This window comes from Nematocida homosporus (assembly GCF_024244095.1).
Source record: "Nematocida homosporus strain JUm1504 chromosome Unknown 4467, whole genome shotgun sequence".
Taxonomy (NCBI): domain Eukaryota; kingdom Fungi; phylum Microsporidia; genus Nematocida; species Nematocida homosporus.
Genome location: NW_026250652.1, coordinates 1 through 20,530, shown reverse-complemented (window position 1 = coordinate 20,530; position 20,530 = coordinate 1). Strand labels below are relative to the sequence as shown.

Here is a 20,530-nt window from a genome sequence, read left to right as displayed (position 1 = left end):
GGGTTAGTATTTGGATGATATTTAATTGGTATGTGCTTGGTATTGGATTGGGAATGTTCGAGATGGTTCGGGTAAGGGTAAGAAGTAAACAGGACTGTTTGGATCAAAGTAGAATGGCTAGGATTGTATTAGCAAAGAGAGTTGGCAACTGTTTGGCATTCAAGATTAGCTTCTTGGCTAGTGTTCCTTGAGATCATTATTTAGGGTGGATAGATCATTGTAGGGAGAATAGAAATAGATGTGCTGGTCTGAGAATGCCGTCTTTTTGAGCCACAGAGGAACATCAGTGGTGGCATCGGTGGCATCCTTCTCGACAAAGACAATGCTATCTAGAGGAACACTTTTCAGTAGATGGATGCTCAAAAACTTCCCGGACTGTTTGCATTCTGGGCAAAAATCGTTATCCACGGCATTAACGGCACACGTAAGACACATTATGTGTCCACACGCGGAGTAGACGAAGAATGTGGGTGTTAGGTTAGTGTTGGATTGGGAGTCCAGGGTGGCTATGTTTTCTTGAATGGTGTAGAGAGCATCAAAACAGATCGAACAACCTCTCTGCTGATAAGGATCGACTTTATTGTCGAGCCGCTCTTTGAGTTTGTCTATGATTATTTTGAGTGATGGATGGAAATTTAGGTGTGCAGGAACAATAGAAGCTATCGGGCCGGGGCAATTAAGAAGGTTGGCGAATCGCGACAAGACTGTAAATGGCACTACAACACAAGCAGGCTCAGTATTTGAGATGGCGGCCAGTAAGATATTCTGGTGGCAGTGCGGGATAAGGTTTACCTTCAGCGCGTTTTGATGTTCATCTTCTATCCAAAGATAATAAAGCCAACAATGCAGATCGTCAATCAAATAATAACGACAAGAAATAACAGCTTTCTCATTTTTAGAACACGCGGCATTTTCTATCCATAAGTAGGTTGGCTTCTTAAATCGATAAGCAACCCATCGAAGAGTGGCGATTAAATCAGCCTCGGTTCGAAACTCGCCGGTCTTAAAGTGTAAGCGCAAACAATGGATTGGTTGTATTGGGTTAGTATTTGAGATAGTATTTGAGATAGTATTTGAGATAGTATTTGAGATAGTATTTGAGTTAGTATTTGGGCAGGGTATAGTTGATTTACTGACCTGGAGCATGGCCGTGTCATTCTTTAAGTCTTCTATACTGATGCCGAAAATAGTATAGCCGACTTTCTCCAATGCGTAAGGGAATAGGTGGCTAGATGATGGGTTGGTGAGGATGTCTTCAAATGAAATGCATGGAAGTTGAACGTTAAGCTTTCTAAATGTGTGAACAATCCTAGCATGCAGATCAAAGTCGATCTTCCCTGGGTTTATAACCAGCTTATGGAGGTTGAGGTTAGTATTGGGTTGGTTGAGCAGAGAATTATCCCTCACATAGTTGAAGAGCAAGAATGTCTTAAGGTCGTTTTGCCGGTCAAAATATGCCACTTCATCTAGTGCATGCCAATCATAGACAATGAGAGATGAGATTGATTGGCCTATGGGAAAAGAAAGGATTTGGGCAATGGCAAGGTTTTGGAATTGTTGGTTCTTAAACTTCAGTTTGATCTTAGTGCTAAACCTGTACCTCTTCAAGATACAGCAAATAAACGACTCGTCTACATTGCTGAAGACTAGAGTATTAATGTTAGCGGTGTATTGTGGCCTGTCAGTTGAGTTTAAGGCGCTCCAATCACTAACCACAGTTTTACAATTGTCAGTCCGAATGTTGGAGATCTGAACCTTAGCAGCCGTGATGTTCAGGAATAGGTTTAGGAGCTCAATACAGAGGGAAGCTAAGCTCGCGTCTGGTGCTTCCTTTCCATTAATGTGGATGTTCTGGTAGTGTATATTCTGGCAGAAGAACGAGCCGGTGCAGTGCTTGTACTCCAAGATTTTGTCATTTAAGCACTGGTTGTCAAGCTGTATATCGATTATGGCTGGCGGCCTCCAATAGGATTGGTTGAGAGAATCACCCTTGCAACATACAATCAGGTTTGGATTGCTTTCAGGACGTGGTATTGCCTTGATTTTCCAAAGAAGCATTAGGGTATCATATAAGTCTGTCCGGTTTTTAACATACTCAATCTGAATATTTTGAACTATGATGCCAAGATTAGCAAAAGCTTGTGAGGTGTAGATGCTCCTGTATAGTTCTTTGCATGGCATTGCCTTAGGAATTAAAAGCATCGCAGTTTTGGCAAAGATTCTAGGTTCCATTGGCGTTGGGTTATCATGGGCTTCAATCATCATTTGAGCGGACTCTGTAGTTATTTCAGGACCGTAAATAATATCAACACGGACATGATGCAGGCACATCTTATACAAAAATATAAGATTGGCCAAGCGTGCTTGCAGAGTTAGAGGTGGAGGGTTATTAGCATCAGAATCATTGGGCGTGTTGTATAAATTTATCCCTATCTGTTTTTCGTCCAAAGATACGATGCTGGTATGTTGGCATCTGGGATGGTACTTTTGAAGGTCCGTGAGATTAATCTTATTGGACGTGGAGGCAGAGGCACTGGTATAAGGTCTATTTTGCCAAAAGATGCAACTGGGAATCTCCAAGATCGGATGAATCTTGTCCGGATAGTTCGATAAGAAAAATATCACTGGCCGCGCAAATACTAGCCCGTAGGCCATTAAATCAGGAATCAAAGCCTCTGCAGCGTATTGAATAAGCACAAGGATCTTATTATTATGAGTAATGTAGCTGGCTGCACTCCTTGCTTCACTCAAACACTCATCCAACTCCGCATGGCCAATACATGTGTTCAGTGCATGGCCAGTAGCAATATCAAGTACAATCTGTGTGCAGTCAACCATGTTAATCACTCGAGAAACAAAAGAAGAGTTTGATATGCTACAGCTTGTGTAGCTAACATACAAGACATTAGTCTTAATAACAGCAATATCACGTAGCAGATATAGTTTCACACCGAGTTCCGTTGGTGTTTGTTTTTTGGCTATCTGAAAGGTCAATTTCTTGTTTTCGCAGTTCACTGTATATATGGGCAACCGACTTGGTGGCAAAATGTGTGAGTTTGATATGCTGCTGTCAGGAGAAACAGATTGGGGTTGGATTGGGTTAGTACTAACCAGTTTTTGATTTAGATTCGGCCCGTAATAATCAACTCGCACCATTAGTTCATCTTTATCAGCATGAAAGCCAATTCTTAAGAGATCGCCAATCATTTGCTGCGAGCTTGGTAGTTTGGGAAGTTCTTTTATACGCGAGTCCTCAACTGCATTTGAGCTAGCAATACCACTCAAAAGAACCAGCAGGATATATAACCCAATACTAATCCATTGTCTAACAGAGACACCCGGCCAAATCTTAGCTACAGTGCTACTGCTTATTACAGAAGTACTCGGGATACATTGACTGCTGTTTCTTTGCGAGACCTCATAAGAGGCACAAGATTCTAATTGGAATACAGAGTTATTCTGTGCATATGCAGTAAATAGCTTATCGATACGCAAAGATGACAACATAATTTTGGAAAAAGAGCGATTTAAAAAGCACAGACGATTATTAAAAACAACAAAACCAAAGATAGCTATTGAGTTGGTATACAAGTTAGTATACGATTCTGAGTAGTTTCTAGGTCTAATATAGTCTTCTGTAAGTCCTTTATGTATGTCGTAGAGATTCGTAGAAAGTCGTAGAAAGTCTTTTATAGGTCTTCGTCGTATACTTATACTTTAATTGAGTTGGTTTGAGTTAGTATTAGGTTGCTTAAAGCAGTAAGGAATAAATATATGCATTATATGTACTTACTCGTTTTAAAGTAGAAATGATTTGAGAATCTCATTAAGATACGTGGGGAAATGGTACAAACACCACACTAGACATTAGTTGTATAACACCAAATTAGTTTGACATCTTTCTACTATTCTTTATTTTGATAACATTTTGAAATAGCAACTTATAGTTCTTATCTACACAAACCAAAAGAAATTGCATTTAAAATTGATATTGGTATTGGGTTAGTGTGGTGTCCTCGCCGGCCTCCACTTCAAAGTAAGTTATCTACAGGAGTGTAGTGCTGTAATGTTTATCGGCTTGGCACTGATTGCAGCGAACGCGATTAAATCTTGAATTGGAAATCACAATCTCAGATTAGCATTTATATTCCGAGTTTACAGACTATCTCAAGATGACGTACGATAAAGAGAACTTAAGTTATACTAACCCAATACTAACCACTTCAAAATCGGTCTTTAGTCGAATATGTTTGGTTGAAAGGTACTATCCCTTCCCCGGGGCACGACAGTTAGTATATTACCGCGTCCATTGAAAAGAAGACGGTCTCCTTCTGAAGATCACAGCTCAAGTAATGGGTTGGTACTGCATTGTTTTTGTTTTGATTTATCTTTTTGATCCTATCTCTCAAGATGAATGAGTTCATATCGGGCTAATTTCACACTTCTAGTTGTAATTTTGAACTTGAGATAGCCAACTCAGAACTTTCAGAGAATTTAGAATATTTCAAAATATTCGATAGATAGTAGTAGTCGTCTTTATCTTCATAACCAAGTTGTTCGGAAACAGTGGACGGCACAGGTGTTACTGTTGTTGTTTAAGTTGGGTAGTAGTTAGTTAAAAGTGATATTTGAAACAACCAACCCGATCGTATAATAATATTTTTCCTAATTAGGTAATTTAAGTCACAAAAACAGCTGATTTTTTACCTTACAAATGCTTAATCCAAAAAGAAGAACTAGGTTGTCCTTATGGTTACTGATCATTCAGTGCTTGCTTGTTTTAAACTGTCACAAAACATCACAAATCGGTATCTCCTCAAATATAATCAATAGTGTCTTATCACTAGAAGAATTAGCCGCCCTTGACTTTCCCTGGGCCAAAAAGACACTAGAGAGGTACAGAAAAGGCCTGATTACACAAGATGGGTCTCCTTTGATAAACTCAAATGATCAGAAGGAAAAGGATCTATTTCTAAACTTTACCTTTTATAGACTACTAAATCTTAGATGTAATCGTCTACTGCAGGTTGAATATATAGCCTCTCTTCTAAAGACATTATTTGAGTACGGCGGGGCAAGAGAGATTACATTAGACCCACTATTAGACTATACGCCAGACATTCTTATGTTGTATGCTACATTAAGCCAAGATCCGACACAAGCCAGCCCGACTATTCAAAGAACTATCAACCCCAAACACGTTATCTTTGTTGAAAATCTCGCCAGTCTCGCTTTCTATTTAGGCACAGAGGAGGCTATAGATAGGCTTGAAGTGTTGTGTTTAGATTGGAAAGAGTATGTCAAATACACGGGAGTATCTCCAGAAAAGGAAGACAACAAAACATCCGAGGCCATGCGCGCATACAATTTTATTCATAACAAGCTAGATGTTCAACTTTTGCGCAGCACTGCTATATTCAACTACATCCATCCGCTCAACACAAGTCTTTATCTTGCCGGACTCAACTACAAATATGATGCAAAAGAAAAGGCGTTCGTTGTGGTCAAAAATACCATCTTTGATACCGAAAAGGACTGGGCGGTAGGAATCACAGACGTGGCACAGTTTACTTTTAAGGACGCAGTCCGTTTGAGCTATGCTCCTAGCGCCACATACACTATCGTAGTACAGGATGAGTGTCTGGAGACCTTCAAGAATGCAGTAGAACAGTATCTAAGGCCCAAAGAATACAAGAGCTTTCATCGAGACATAAACAAGCACATAAGAACCTTCAAAGAGTACAAAAGATACAAAAGGTCAAAGAGACAAAACTACCACAGTGCAGGCAACGAGAATGGACCAGAGAATTAAAGAATAGGTTACATTCTATAAAATAGCATCACATTGGGTTAGTGTTAGTATTGAATTGGGTTAGTGTTAGTATTGAATTAGGTTAACGTAGTGGTTTTAAAACAGTAGTTAGATCATCTCTAATAAAGCTTCTTTATTCCATTGTGTAAGGTTATGTTATGTTAGGTTAGGATGACCAAATTTCAACCAAAATCTAGACAGACAGGATGGGGTAGGTTTGGCAGAAGGATTCGCTGGTGTTTAGGATGGCCTGGAGGTGCATCCAAACCAACCGATTGGCATTAAATAAACTTTAGTATGTTCAGCATAACCCAATCCTAATACAATCAATAAATTGAGCCCAAACTAACCCAGTCCTAACACAACCTTTTGCCACTAATTTTCCTAAAAAGGAAATTTCGTCATAAAATTTGCAAATTTCCCTTTTAGGAAATTCAGTCTCTATTTAGATCTTTTTTTTGAGGAATTCTAATGCAAAGCGGAAGACAAGATGATACTACCAGCGGAACGGTAGTTATCCATGCTTCTTTTGTTGCGGAAGGTCATGATGCTGGCGCTGGTGGCGCTGATTCTTTCATAGGTTCTCAACCCGTTATTAACTTAGCAGATCCTGACAATACTGTTAACCCTCTCAAAGTAGTAACTTTTAGTTTCTTTGCAGGTGGTTGGGTGGCCGCAGTAGGCCTATTTATGTACGCTGCAATCAAAGCCTATATTGTCATTAGCCCAACAATTCAGTCCTACGAGTTAATCAACGTCTATGGCGTGCAACTACAGTTTATAATTATGGCCAGTTTAGCCGGTCTTATTGGATTGGCTGGATTCATTTATCTTGCTTGGCACTACTATGAGACTGGTATAGGTAAATTAGTGGAATCCAAAAAACGGGCGCTGTACACCGCAATAGCCGTATTGCTCGGTTTATTTAGTGCTGCTGTACTGGCCGCGTTTATTTGGTTAGTTGGTTTTGGAGTAGATCGAATTCTTGAAAATCCCAGTACTATGGGTATAGCATTGGCTGTTGGTGGAGGCTTGTTGGCTGTTCTTTCTATAGGACACATGATCTACCAGGCTTTTGTGCTAAGGAAAGTAAACAGCGAGGGGGAAAATGATAAAAGGTGGTCTTGGAATGCTATTCTGTCTGTTATCATAGTTATAGTGATTGCCGCTGTCGCAATTGGTCTTGTTGTTTGGGGAGTCCTTTTAGCTCGACATGTTGGACTTGACTTTTCGATGACTAGAACAGTTGGGCCAGTAACTCAAGACATTCTAAACAACGCAGAGAAGAACTACCTACTGGCTAAACACAAGAAAATGCATGAGATTAGCACTGCCTACGAAAAGGACTTAGCAGATAATATCCAGAAGAACAAGGAAAGTCTGGAGAAGTTGGAGGAGTTAGGAGTCACAAAACAAAACCTTACTAACGATCTTAAAAAAGCCGCTACTGATCAAGCCCGGGAGGAAATTCAGAAGAAGATCAACGACTTACAAACACAGATTGTTGCACACAATGATGCCGCGGTTATGGAAGAAGCTGCCCGTATCGCGCAAATGGATCCTCATCTGAGAGCGCTCGATCAGGCCAACGAATTAGCGAAACCACTGATCAAAAAGGTGGAAGACTTTGAGAAGACCGTAACAAGTGGCAAGGCGTTTATCGAGAAATATGGGAAGGACGTCGCGCCCGCACTCGAAAACTCTACAAAAGTTATCCAGGATCGTCTTGATGAGGCCTTGATTGACCTTCAAAGGCATAATACTAATATTATTCAACCTTTACAGCGGGAATACGATGCGTTCTTGAACACTCAAAGTCTGGTTGCTGATAAAAAGAAGATTTTTGATCTAGCCCACGAGCATTTAAAGTTATCTGCAAATGGTGCCAAACGCCTTATCTATTCTAACGGCTCTGTCTATGCGGTTGAAAACCTAGCCAAGCAGCCTATAGATTTTATCATGTATGCTCCAGTTGACCTACCCAATGCTAAACCCGAAGAAGTACTATCTACGATGCCCCAACTCAATACTAACCCTCAAATTGGTGACGTTACCAACAACATTGGCTAACCCAACCCTAGTTCAATAAATCAATAGTATCTTACATAATAACACATTAACTACTAACACAACTTAACCCAAACTGTCATGCCCATGGGGGGAAAGGTCCCTCTTAGATCAGCAGTACTCATCCAAAGAGACTTGATAAGAGCAACAAAGATCTCGAAAGAATAAATTGGGTTAGTTTAGTACTTGAGTTGAGTTGAGTTGAGTTGAGTTGGTATTGAGTTGGGTTGAGTTAGTGTAGTACTGCTATACGACCAACCTGATCACTACTTAGTCTAATAACCCTAACACTAATCCAATGCTAACTCACTACTAATCCAATCCTATCACAGAAGACCGTATAGCTCCGAAGAGACTGCGTACAAATGCGGTGATCGTGTAGGTGTAGCTAGAGAAGAAAAGACTCATGGTAATGGTGGGTCCATCCATGGCTGATATATCGGGCCATTTTCCTGGTTTGCTTATGGATATGAATCCCAGCCCTGCCAATCCGAAGAAGATGTGTATAAAAGGAGAGAGGTGAAAAGCCACCTCTTCAATCTTCGTGCGTGGCTATCTTGAATCAGCATCAGCTGCTACTGGCATCAAGTTAGTAGATGCTATGTCAGGTGATGTTAAATTGATAGAATGCATAACTACTTTCTTCGATAAAGAAGCCGGGCTTGTAGATAAGCAAGCAGCTTACGATTATCGCTATTGAGATTTTCCACGGCAATATTTGTAGAATTAGAGCTTGTTGTTTGAGATGTTTATATTTCAAGAGGATCGGCTGTGGCCTGTCCATATCTAGATATGGTCTTTATCTCTGTTTGTCATATCTATTTTGGTAAACGTACTATTAACTATTTTATTTATAGTTTTGAAATTGTGACCGAGTTAGTATCTGGTTGGTATCTGCGGTGGACCAAAACTTCTTTGAACTTGTTGTCTCTAATGCTTGCAGTACTGTATGTCGGTGGCAGTGGTATAAAACGGTCTCCTGGTATTAAAATGTTTGATTGCGATTTTATTGAAATTCTGAGATAGCAAATTTGTATGATAGGTACGCGTTCACAATCTTCAAAGTTCATGCAAATTTGGCACTCTTGTGTTGGTGCCTGGGTCATTATTAGTCTTTTGGTTTGCCAGGCTAGCGGCGGGCCGGAGGTAGCTGGATGTGAGCGATTAGGCATTGCTATTTCTTGTGAGCTAAGACAGATAGGTCTAGCTAGCTCTTGTGGGAAGAGACGAATATGCCTATCTAATTTTGGTAGGAAGCGACGAATGGCCCTGGATAGTCCTGGCAAAAAGGGTATAGTTGGTCGGGAGGCCCAGAAGACCTCTCAACAAGATACAGAGCTCTCTCAAGTAACAACGCCTCCACCCAATATACCATTCCCATCACCACCACCCAGCGCATCTATAATAGACCCTTTATTACGAATTGGGATGTTTTCCAACAGCGCTCAGCATACTTGGAAGCGCGTTGTCAAACACGGCCAAAGGTGGTGGAAACTAAAGTTAACTCCCGAAGTAGCTCGACTGGATGCAGTGCACAACAACAAGCAGTACCACTCCATGTTACTTAAGCCCCTGGCCGCAACCCCCAACCATCACATAATTGCTATACTAAAGGAGTGGGATGGGCTGGATTATATCAGGTACATCAACGACCTAAGTCTATTGCGAAGAATCAAAAGCACGATTCCCGTGCGTATTATTGGCATAGAAATATCCTACAGAGAAGCGGCAGCAGCCATGATGCTCTTCCTAATGAAAATTCTAGACGTTCCTGAGCTTATCATCGACTGGTATGACACCGGCGTTAACACCCACCCAATTGCGCTAAATCAGTTTGATGTGCTACTAAGCGATATTCCCAACAAAATGGCGCAGCGGCTGACCAGGGCCAATGTTGTCTACGGCGTAGGCAAACACTGGGAACCATTTTTTGAGTTAGTCGCAACGAAGTATAACATATATCTACCGAGTCGAGGGCGTGACCTGCTAATGGGATTGTATTAAGTGGATGGTTAAGAGCAAAACCGTGTTTGGTTAAAGTTAAGAGGCACATCTAATAAAAAGGCTAGTATTCAGTTGAGTTATGTTGAGTTGTGTTGAGTTGAGTTGAGTTAAGTTATGTTGAGTTGTGTTAAGTTTTGTTGAATTGAGTTAGTACGCAGTTGATATTCAGTTAGATTTGAATTAAAAACTAAACTCAATACTAACCCAATTCAAAGTGAGTAGTTTTGAAAAGAGAAGGGTTATGTTTTAGTTTTAGAATATGATATTGAGTTGGTATTATGTTGGTTTGGTATTATGTTAATATTAGATTGGGTTAGGTTAGGTTAGGTTAAGTTAAGATATGGTGTGGTGTAATGTAGTGTGGTGTAGTGTGGTATGGTGAGTTAAATGAAGATGGAAAGACAAAGGAATGATTAAGTGGGCAAAACAAAGAGATATGTTTATTGGGTTAAGTGAGTTTAATCACAGAACGGAAGTTATTGCTGGGGGTTGTATTAAGGTCACGAATTAAGTTGGCTGGGTTTTCATAGGGCAAATAGAAGAGGTACTGGTCGTCTTTCCTGGTTGTGGCCGACGACAAATGGGTATTAGTAGTGGTGTTGCAGGCATAGCCGTCAGAAGAGTTAGCTATGATCGAAGAAATGTATACCAGTTGATTATAGCACCTAAGACTAACTGACTGTTTGCAATAGGGGCACTGCTCGATTTGATCATTGAATTCTGAATTTCTCACAAGCATGTACATGCATTTAATGCAGGCACAATGTCCACATTCAAAAAACCATACAGCAACGATACTAACCTCGGCAGCAGATACAGCTTTTAATAGGCTAATAGCCCTGTTATTTTGTTCTGTGGCGGTATCTGTCATCAGCATGGAATACGCGAAAATCTCATTGTGGCAAATCGAGCAATCCAGTTTATCGCCATGGCACTTGTCTTTGACAAGCTTTGCTACGATTCTCTCAATGGGTGTATTCTTGAACTTCTTGTGGTTTGGGATGAGTTGTTCAATCTTTTCGCAGTGGGTGTAAAGAAGATATAGTACTTTGTATGGAATGGCGATGGCCATTGGGTTAGTATTGGGTTCAATCGGCTCTAGACGATTATGATAAATCCAAAGGTGCAGATTAATTTGGTCGGAATCAAGGGCGATGCCTCCTATTTGGATGGATTTAAGCAAAGGTAAGCCTGTGATCATATATTGGCGCAAAGGTATAGCAGACCGTTCTTCTTCTGACAACTTAATATTTGCCAGCCATAGCACAGTTAGATTCTTAAAACGATAGGACGCCCAACGGATAATAGTAGCCAGGTCGGTTGTGGCTAAGGACTGGCCGCTGTCGAAACACAGGCATAGCTTTTCAATGGAGCTTTGTTCGGGTTGAGGTATTATATTGGATTGGCAATTGGCAAGGTCGGTCTGTAAGAGCGCGTGGGTGGTGTTATGAAGAGTAAGCTCATTCACATTAATGAGGCTGTTTTGATTGGGATAGGTTGTTGAAGTTGAGATGTATTCGTTGAATAAAAGACTTGGAGTCTGAATGCCAATAGCAGCGAATGCCCGCAAAGCTTAAATGTGTTGCCCAATGTTGATGCATCCTGGGACCATGAACAGTTTGTGCAGGCCAAGTTCTTGAGTTGTTTTCTTTCCTTCATAGGCCTTTATATAGTTAGGCAGTGAGAATTCGTCAGTCTTATTTCCCTGGCTAGCCGGCTCGGCCTCACTTAAGCCCAGAAGGCCAACAATCACGAGTTTGGTGATATTACGAGCCTCCTCATGAGCAAGTATTTTGACAACAGCAAGGTTGTTGAGCTGGTGGTTGCGGATATAGATCTCTATCGGACAAACAAACTCATAATTGTCTAGTATCCAGTTAAAAAGACACTCGGGCGTATTATCAAGCACCAATTTGCTGATATTGAGTTGGTATTTGAGGCCAGGGGACTTGGCCATATGCAGTGCTTGCAGGTCGAAAGGGCAATTAACACTGCCAAATGTATTTGAGATTTGAAGCTCAGTGGCATTGATGTTTCGGAATAGCATTAACAACTGAGTGCATTGGTAGGCATTTTTCAGTGATATAGTTTTGTTTCCATCGAGGTTGATAGTGGTGTAGCGCAAATGCTGGCAGAAATAATCCTTGTAGTAGTCGTAGCACTCAAAATCAGATGAAAAGTTAACTGGTTCCATAAGCTCAATCGTGCCACTGAGTGCATCGCCACAGCACATAATTGGGTTGGGTTTCTCCATTTCTGGGAACTTCGTGCCAGGGAAAAGTGCATTCAAGGTGTCCTGTAAATTGGTTCGGCCGATCTTTGAATAAACCAGTTCGACTTCATCAACTGTGATGCTTAACTTGGCCAAGGCGGTGGGGGTAAAAAGAGCTTGGTAGTATGATAAGAAGTTACATGGCACGCCATCGTTGAATTCACAAATAAGCTTTTTGGCTTTGATCCAAGACGGGGCAGTGTGCTCGAGTTTGGATATATAATTCATTTGTTTGATAGCCTCGTTGCCAGCATCAAGGAGCAAAAGAGTATGAACGTTGATTGTTGTTTGGGGATGGAGTCTATCAAATGGATAGCTAGTCATAATAGTATCCCATTTGACGGCTAGAGTTAATTCGGGATGTTTATCAGCTGTATTTTCAAGTCCGATAATTTGATCATATAGCTTATCTGAACATTGGGTTAGAACCATGCCACATCTAACAGGAGATTGTTGAAGAAGCCCGAAATCAAGTTTGGCATCGTTCTTGCAGCCCCACGGGTCAAATCGAAGAGTATAGTCTTGTTTAAGAGACAGGCGGTTAACAAAAGAGATGTCCTGGCCCCAATCACCGACTAATTTAAGACCTGAAATTGGCCGTAACAAAAGAACCTTACAAGCTAAGAATTTCTCAAACACCTCGCTCAATCTATAGCAACTGAATAGTGTACACGGCAGCATATAATTGATCTGGCTATACGTATTTTGAGCCTCTTCTCGGCAGACCATAGGGTGGGTTAGTATTGGGTTAGTATCTAGATGGTCCATTTCCAAGTTCGGATTCAATTCAAGGTGTAGCTGCTGACACTCAAACAAGTTGACGGCCCGAGATAGAATTTGCATGTTCAGTATATGATCAGCTTGATTATTTTCGATATACATTATCCAAACTACCTCTGCCTTAAATTCAATGATATTTTGTAGCTCTTCCAAAACCGCCTTAGCCCTTATAGAATCTAGCTCAGGCGGCAGTGTAAACTTAATTTCGTCATTTAACAACTCTACGGTATATTTGAGTGGGGTTTCTTGTGCTGCAATACGTTGGGCTAAATTCGCATCAGAAACAGGTTCGAATGGGTATTGAGGGGAGCAAAACGTAATGTTTAGCTTTGACTCGTCATGAGGACATTGCCAACTAAACCCGATGGAGTTTAGAACTTCAATTTTCTCTTTGGCTATCTGGTTTGAAGCATTAACCACCACAGTCCAATTCAACAATACGAGTAAGATTGCTAGACCCAAAGTAGTGCGCCGTATAAGATTGGCATTGTATTGAGTTGGTATTGATTGGGTTAGTATTGGTTTAGAGTATTGAGTTAGTATTGATTGAGTTAGTATTGATTGAGTTAGTATTGGGGTATTCTGAGCGTATAGAGATGATAGGTTCTTCATATATAGAGATAGCGTCATAGTTTTTGTAAATAAAATTAGAGATAAGCAAATTAATAACATTAAATTGACTCAAAATGACAAACAAGATAGTGATTTCGGTTGGTTTTGTATTGAGTTGAGTTGGTGTGGTGTGGTGTGGTGTTTGATGAGTAAATACTAACTTAACTCAACTTAACTCAACTCAACTCAACTCAACTTAACTCAACTCAACTCAACTCAATCCAATCATTGTGATGGTTGCATTTGAAATTTAATATAATGTAGAGATAAGAAAAAGAAATGTCTGGAATTAGTATTAGGTTAGTATTTGGGTGGTTTTGTTGTGTTCTGGTGGAGCTTAGTGTGGTTTTGACTAGTACAAATAACAACATAGCCCAATCCAACTATATTCAATCTAGTTTTAAGCTAATGGCCGCCTTAAAAGAGTTTGGACTAGTTAACGAGACATCCAACTACACTTTGATAGAAGAGGGAGATGAAAGCAACATAAAAACCCGCACTAAATGGACTCTTAACTTCGCAGCAGCAAATGGATCACATCTTGGCAATACACTTAACCCGTGCACTGTTGGGTTGATGGTCAGCTCGGATATTACACTCCTGACAGAGACAAATACAGGATTTGAAGAAAGGATTCAAGACGAGAGTCCGGCGCGGATTGTAATAGACAAAGATTTCATCGAGTTCTCGGGGAGAGCAACAGACAAAGAATCCCGGCCGGCCAAAGCCCTATTACTCCTATTACAAGCCAAAAATCCGCTCGAGATCCGAATAGAATGGATAGATAACAGCAATTTGTCAACCAGTTATTCCCAATGCAGTGCTTGTTTCAATTCAGCACGCACTATCAGTCTAGTAGAGACATACACGCTTAAATTCCATACTATTATACAAGACGATCTCAGCTTGTGGATGACATTAGCCGAAAAAATCAGGCAAGAATGGGGTGTTGAAGTATTGGGTCTGAACGAGTGTTTATGGAAGGAAAAAGAAGATACAACCAAATTAAGACGCGGCCTAAAACGGAAACTAGCCCAATAGGAAAAAGAGGTTTAGTATTGGGTTGGTTTGGGTTAGTATTTGGGTTAGTATTTGGGTCAGAATAAATACGGCTTTAGCAATAAAGCATTATTGCCTTGAATGGCATCAACAAACAAAATAGCAGTTATGAACTCAAAGAGTGCGTGTTAGTATTGGGTTGAGTTAGTGAATATTGTTTTTGAAATTTAAGAGAATTTAGAGATAAGAAGTAGGTATTGGTATTGGGATTGGGATTGGGATTGGGTTATGTGTGCAGTGTTAAGGTGGGTTTGGGTTGGGTTGAGTTGGGTTAGGATGGTTTGTGGGAGAGAAGAGTGAGATAGTCAGATTGGGTTGGGTTTGAGATTGAAAAGATCAAAAAGATTGTGGGATAGTGAGATAGCAAATTAAAAAGCTAGAAGAGATAGAAAAAATCGCATGTTCAGGTTCTTAAAGGCAATGCGTGTTAGGAGATCTTATCTTTGGATTAGTGTTTTGTTATTTGAGATGTTAGGGTCGGGGTGGCTGAATATGAAGGTGGCTTGTATTGATGATGCAGAGCATCCAGAGCAATCGAACTCTTCTCTCTCTAATCCAATAATACCCACTCCCACAGCACAAACACCGCCTTATCCAATACCACCAGAACCTACAACAATACCTAGTCAATTAGCCCAGCGACTAGTAGACTTAAGCGTGATTAGGAACCCACACAAACACACCTGGATGCTCCACCGAACCCAATACAATACTTTCCAGTGGCTTCTTACGCTTAATCCAGAGCAAACAATTCCAAACAATGACCCAGCACTTGGCCCAACCCAATACATTATTGCTCCTAGGTGGTGGAAAGAAAGCGACTACAACAGCTGTTACCAGGATCTGGCTCCCCTGCAGAGGATCGTAAGTACCAGGCGCATGGAGATTCTAGACATAGAGCTGAAACACGGCCGTACAGCCTTGAAGCTACTTCGTTTGCTGCTGCACATTCTAGACACACCCCGATTAGACGTATACCTGAACAGACAGCCCCAGCACAGCAAAGACCCTCGTTTCGACTTGACGCATGCTGACGTAAATTGCCTATTCGACGATCTACCAGAAGGCATAAGAGACCGAAGAACTTATTTATGCATGCAGCTGCCAAACACCGCCGATTCCGGGATAGATATCCTCTGGTTGGCCATCCAAGCGTACGAATGGGTTGACTTAACATTAAGAAGTGCTTGGGCTAGGCTTATCGCTCTTTGGTAGGGTTGGTGTGGTGTTCAGAGTATCCACCGTCATTCTTTGCTTGCATTGAGTTGGTATTGAGTTGGTATTGAGTTGGTATTGGGTTAGCTGCATTGCAGTATGTTTCGCAGGAGATAAGCACAAGCCAACATATCTTTATTCTTCATCAGCAGTTCCAGGAACAAGAGGTCAATCAAATAGGATTAGAGATTGGTAGAGTACAACTCCAAACTATAAATACAGTATGTATTTGGCTTAAGAAGATGCCAACTCAATACTAACCCAACGTTGTTACTTTATTCAATAAATCCTATGGGCGTCCGGTTTGATTATGTCTTAATTTAGTATCGTGCCCCGGGGAAGGGATAAGTGCCTTTTAACCAAACATATTCGACTAAAGACCGATTTTGAAGTGGTTAGTATTGAGTTGGTATTGAGTTGGTATAACTTAAGTTCTCTTTATCGTACGTCATCTTGAGATAGTCTGTAAACTCATAATATAAATGCTAATCTGAGCTTGTGATTTCTACTTCGAGATTTAATCGCGTTCGCTGCGATCAGTGCCAGGCCGATAAACATTGCAGCACTACACTTCTGTAGATAACTCACTTTGAAGTGGAGGCCGGCGAGGACACCACATTTAGTATTGGCTGAAAACGGTGTGTAGCCACTTACCAACACGACACTAATCCAATAAGAAACATGCCGGATTCTTCAGGTAATTATTTGTCTTGCTCTTCAAGGGACTAATTCTTATCCCATAATATGATGTTGATTTTAAACTTGTAGCCACATTACCAACTACTAACCCAAAACGTCATGTCGCTCAGATGGTATTGCACAACAAATACACACTTAATATTCACACAACACCAACCCAATTATCTTTTGAATCAGTGATGGTTGCTTTTGAAATTTAATAAAATGAAGAGATAAGAAAAAAGAATGTCAGGAATGAGTTTGAAGTTAGTATTGGCGTGGTTATGTTTTGTTTTGATGAGATTTGGTGTGGTATTGGGTGGTACTATAGTTCTCAGTGCTAGCTCTGATGAAATTAGGTTAGCATCAATTAGCAAACTCTGGTTTGATACGATCTATGAATTGTTAGGAAACATTCCATATGTAGGAAAGGATGAATTTCATTTATCTGGCCTAGATAGCTTCAATAGCGAAATGCCACAACACCAAATACACATTATGAGGGAAAGAATGACTACATGTTTGGAATGGATGCGTATAATGGTTCAACCTTTGATAGGAAACCGGTTGATAGAATCTCGCAATCCAGATGGCACCATAGGCTGGATTCTTGAGATGAATTCAAAGAAGGATCGAATGCGAATGGTAGAAGACATGCAGGTATATGAACTAATAGACTATTTGTCTACTGTGACAAAAATACCAGGCGTATATAAAGTTGGCATCATATATTTCGATCAGACACTAAAACTAGGAACTAACGGCCTTTATATTCCCCCAACTCCCAAGCCAACTAGTACTAAGCCAAATGAGGAATCGATAATCTACAAACAGTGTCAAGAAGACCTACAACCCCTGAAAAAGATCACTAGTCCGGATCTGATAAGGATTGTCGGAGAGACAAAGGAAAATGAGATGCTAGACCAACTTGAGCTGCTATTGTTTCTATTGCGGATTACGGATGTTCCTACAATCGAAATAGACTGGACGGACGTGAGTACGGCCCCGCTTGATGTGAAATTAATAGATAGGTTTAAGCCTTTACTGGAGAACATCCCCGCGGAGCTGAAAAAGAAAGAACTTGTTATTAAGATCGCTACTTTATGTAATCATGTGTTTTGGGGCGCTTTCAGTGAGTTTATCAGAGAAGACTACGAGATTAACCCAGTATGTAAAATCTTATCCAGTGCTGCCGCCTAATGCCAACTCAACTTAATAAAAGTCTAGTTAGTATTATGATGGTTTGGTTTGGTTTGGTTTGGTATTGTGTTGAGTTGTGTTGTGTTGAGTTAGTGACTATTGTCTTTGACATTTAAGAGAATTTAGAGATAAGAAATAGGAGTTGGTATTGGTATTGGTATTGGTGTTGGTATTGGTATTGGTGTTGGTGTTGGTATTGGGTTATGTGTGCAATGTTAAGGTGGGTTGAGTTGGTTTTAGTTAGGCTTAATAAATTGGGTTTGAGTTTGAGTTTGGGTTAATGTGGTACTGAGGCGGCAGATGATCAAACTGATTATTAGGCGGTGCTGGGATTGCAAATTAAGTAGAGTTTGAGATAAGAAAAGGTATGATGATGAGGTTGTGGCCGAAAAAGCTGTCCTGGCTTAAGTGGGTTGTTGTCTGGCTAGTTGTTGTTTTAATATGTTGGCTGCTTAAGACATACGGAGTGTACGATTGGGTTTATGCGCGCTTAATTCGCAAGCCAAGTGATGCTACTCCAGATAATCTGACTAACCCAACTAAACCGACTAAAGTAGATCAAGACACCCAAACAGAGCCTATAACAACTCTGAATGACAAACAGAAGAAGGAAAGTAGAGAGAAGAAACAGCCAGGAGCCAAAATCAGTGAGAGTACAAGTTCTGCTGGCACAAATACTAACTTGTCTTTGGATTCTCAGTCCAACCCACCACAACTCCACCCAACCCAAGCCAACTCTATACCAAGTAGTGATGCTAATGCGGAGCCAAAAAGCCAAGAATCGGCAAGAAGTGCCAGTTCAACTGAAGTGGGTGTTGGGTTAGAAGAGGGGCCAGAAGAACAAGTGCGGCATTTAGCACCTGTTCAAGAGGAAGATGAGGATGTGATGGAAGAGGAGGATGTGATGAATGTGATGGAAGAGGATGAGAAGCGGTCAGGAGAGGGGCCAGAAGAACGAGTTCAGCACTTAGCACCTGTCCAAGAAGAAGATGAGGAAGAAGAAGTGAGTTCTCAACCATCAACCAATACTAAACTAACCCAAACCCAGCCACCCAACCCAACAACACCAGATGCTCCACTAGTTAAGTGTCTGCAGGAAATCCACATGATTAAGAAGCACGAAGACCACCGCTGGGTATATGACTCTAATCTATCTAAGTGGGACCTTTACTTAGATGTGAATGCAGTTCCCAGACCCGCTAAAAATCCAGAGTATCTTGTACTCTATGCAACAAAAAAGATACCCGCACCTCGTTGCCAGGAGTACATTGAACAGCTTAGCTTGCTAAAAAGAGTCAGATGCAGTATTCCCGTACACGTTAACCTCCTAAAGAAGTGGCAGGGCCATGAAGTATTCAAATTGATTCTTATTCTGCTGCGGACTGTCGAGGCCCCCAACTTAATAATTGCGTTAGGAGTAGAGAGCTTATTCGACCCCAGCACAATACAAACGGAAAAGGATCTAGTAGGGCTAAATTACTTAGTAGATGGCATTCCAGAGGAAATGAAGACGAGAAGGACTTCTTTAGTAGCTAATACAAAGCGTATAGGTACAAAATGGCGTAGTTTCTTTGGAATGATCAAACCGATCTATAACCTATGTAATGCCCACCCAGACAAACCTAGCAGTACTAAACCCAACCCAACTCAACCCAATACTAGCCCTGTACCAACCCCGTAATTAAGTAAGCGATGGGCGTTGCTAGCATTAATTTGCATCCTAACTTAACTCAACTTAACTCAACCCAACTTAACCCAACTCAACTCAACTTAACCTAACACAAGTTGAGATAAGTAGATTAAGAGCAGAAATACAATCAAAGTGATCAACAGGTGAAAGGAAAGAAGATTTAAGGAGATCTGGAATAGGAAGAGGCATGACAGGACGACATGCAAAAAGACTCGAGATGGCTTTGGGTGTACTGAGTGTAGTGCTGTTTTTCCTTCTGCTTCTACGAGTAATATCACTAACTTCAAAACCAGCGAGGCCAGATCCAGGATGTCTAATCTATGTAGGAGACAGAGAAGGACTAGGACTAGGATCAAGTGGTGTATCGAGTGATACATTGTATGGTGCTAGGAGACCGATGACAAAAGGGCTTAGTGTTGAGGACTGGGAAGAGTTAGGGTTGGCAAGAGGACTTAAGCCCAGTTCTGGACTTAGAGATAGACCAGAATCACCAGTTGAGTCACCACCAACTCAACCTAACCCATCTCAACCCAAACCTTCCATTTGTACTTCTATTTCAACTTCCATTTCAACTCCTACTTCGACTGCTAAACCTAAACCCACCACGACTCAACCCAACTCAATACTAAACCCCTAGCTCAATAAATCACAGTTTAATATGATATTACAACTTCACAACTTCACAACAATCAATCCTAACTCAACTCAGATCAGGAGAAAGAAGACAAGAAGTCCTCACCAGCCGGCACAACAAGCACTTCGCCGAAACCTAGAGGCCCTAACTCAACTCAACCTAACCTAACTCAACTCAACCCAAACCTAACTCAATACTAACACAAGAGACCGCAAAAGCCATAAAACAACAATTATGTATTGAGTTAGTATCAGTACTGGTTGCTTATCTACTAGTTAGCTATTGCTGGTATTAAGTTGAGTTGGGATTGTGGTCTTATTGGGTGGTTATTTACTGCTGATTTATGAGTATAACAAGTAAGTAACTTATCTTATCTCTGTTAAGTTATTGCAGAAACCCAAACTAATACTAAAGTAAGTAGTAGTAGATAGCCAGAGGCAAAATAAAAGCAAAGTCAAAGTGTGCCAAATCAAAAAAGAACAGACATAGTATTGTATTTTATTTTGC

The 20,530-nt window shown here is 40.8% G+C and overlaps 11 protein-coding genes across 11 annotated transcripts; 8 read left to right on the top strand and 3 right to left on the bottom strand.

The window, feature by feature from the left end:
* Positions 1-177: 177 nt before the first annotated feature.
* Positions 178-3,507, bottom strand: NEHOM01_1921 (uncharacterized protein; the record flags this gene model as incomplete). Its single annotated transcript, XM_051490799.1, has 1 exon — positions 178-3,507. One exon carries the CDS (start codon positions 3,505-3,507, stop codon positions 178-180), a length of 3,330 nt encoding a protein of 1,109 aa, XP_051346759.1.
* A 1,207-nt stretch (positions 3,508-4,714) lies between these two features.
* On the top strand, positions 4,715-5,812 carry NEHOM01_1920 (uncharacterized protein; the record flags this gene model as incomplete). The annotated part of the gene is made up of 1 exon (XM_051490798.1): positions 4,715-5,812. The coding sequence occupies one exon, from the start codon at positions 4,715-4,717 to the stop codon at positions 5,810-5,812; it is 1,098 nt and encodes a 365-aa protein (XP_051346758.1).
* A 471-nt stretch (positions 5,813-6,283) lies between these two features.
* NEHOM01_1919 (uncharacterized protein) lies at positions 6,284-7,882 on the top strand (the record flags this gene model as incomplete). The annotated part of the gene is made up of 1 exon (XM_051490797.1): positions 6,284-7,882. The coding sequence occupies one exon, from the start codon at positions 6,284-6,286 to the stop codon at positions 7,880-7,882; it is 1,599 nt and encodes a 532-aa protein (XP_051346757.1).
* Positions 7,883-8,914: 1,032 nt separating this feature from the next.
* NEHOM01_1918 (uncharacterized protein) lies at positions 8,915-9,883 on the top strand (the record flags this gene model as incomplete). The annotated part of the gene is made up of 1 exon (XM_051490796.1): positions 8,915-9,883. One exon carries the CDS (start codon positions 8,915-8,917, stop codon positions 9,881-9,883), a length of 969 nt encoding a protein of 322 aa, XP_051346756.1.
* Positions 9,884-10,331: 448 nt separating this feature from the next.
* NEHOM01_1917 (uncharacterized protein) lies at positions 10,332-11,084 on the bottom strand (the record flags this gene model as incomplete). Its single annotated transcript, XM_051490795.1, has 1 exon — positions 10,332-11,084. One exon carries the CDS (start codon positions 11,082-11,084, stop codon positions 10,332-10,334), a length of 753 nt encoding a protein of 250 aa, XP_051346755.1.
* Positions 11,085-11,456: 372 nt separating this feature from the next.
* On the bottom strand, positions 11,457-13,607 carry NEHOM01_1916 (uncharacterized protein; the record flags this gene model as incomplete). Its single annotated transcript, XM_051490794.1, has 1 exon — positions 11,457-13,607. The coding sequence occupies one exon, from the start codon at positions 13,605-13,607 to the stop codon at positions 11,457-11,459; it is 2,151 nt and encodes a 716-aa protein (XP_051346754.1).
* Positions 13,608-13,826: 219 nt separating this feature from the next.
* NEHOM01_1915 (uncharacterized protein) lies at positions 13,827-14,588 on the top strand (the record flags this gene model as incomplete). Its single annotated transcript, XM_051490793.1, has 1 exon — positions 13,827-14,588. The coding sequence occupies one exon, from the start codon at positions 13,827-13,829 to the stop codon at positions 14,586-14,588; it is 762 nt and encodes a 253-aa protein (XP_051346753.1).
* Positions 14,589-15,005: 417 nt separating this feature from the next.
* On the top strand, positions 15,006-15,821 carry NEHOM01_1914 (uncharacterized protein; the record flags this gene model as incomplete). The annotated part of the gene is made up of 1 exon (XM_051490792.1): positions 15,006-15,821. The coding sequence occupies one exon, from the start codon at positions 15,006-15,008 to the stop codon at positions 15,819-15,821; it is 816 nt and encodes a 271-aa protein (XP_051346752.1).
* Positions 15,822-16,754: 933 nt separating this feature from the next.
* On the top strand, positions 16,755-17,699 carry NEHOM01_1913 (uncharacterized protein; the record flags this gene model as incomplete). The annotated part of the gene is made up of 1 exon (XM_051490791.1): positions 16,755-17,699. One exon carries the CDS (start codon positions 16,755-16,757, stop codon positions 17,697-17,699), a length of 945 nt encoding a protein of 314 aa, XP_051346751.1.
* Positions 17,700-18,066: 367 nt separating this feature from the next.
* On the top strand, positions 18,067-19,380 carry NEHOM01_1912 (uncharacterized protein; the record flags this gene model as incomplete). The annotated part of the gene is made up of 1 exon (XM_051490790.1): positions 18,067-19,380. The coding sequence occupies one exon, from the start codon at positions 18,067-18,069 to the stop codon at positions 19,378-19,380; it is 1,314 nt and encodes a 437-aa protein (XP_051346750.1).
* Positions 19,381-19,606: 226 nt separating this feature from the next.
* On the top strand, positions 19,607-20,026 carry NEHOM01_1911 (uncharacterized protein; the record flags this gene model as incomplete). Its single annotated transcript, XM_051490789.1, has 1 exon — positions 19,607-20,026. The coding sequence occupies one exon, from the start codon at positions 19,607-19,609 to the stop codon at positions 20,024-20,026; it is 420 nt and encodes a 139-aa protein (XP_051346749.1).
* Positions 20,027-20,530: the final 504 nt, after the last annotated feature.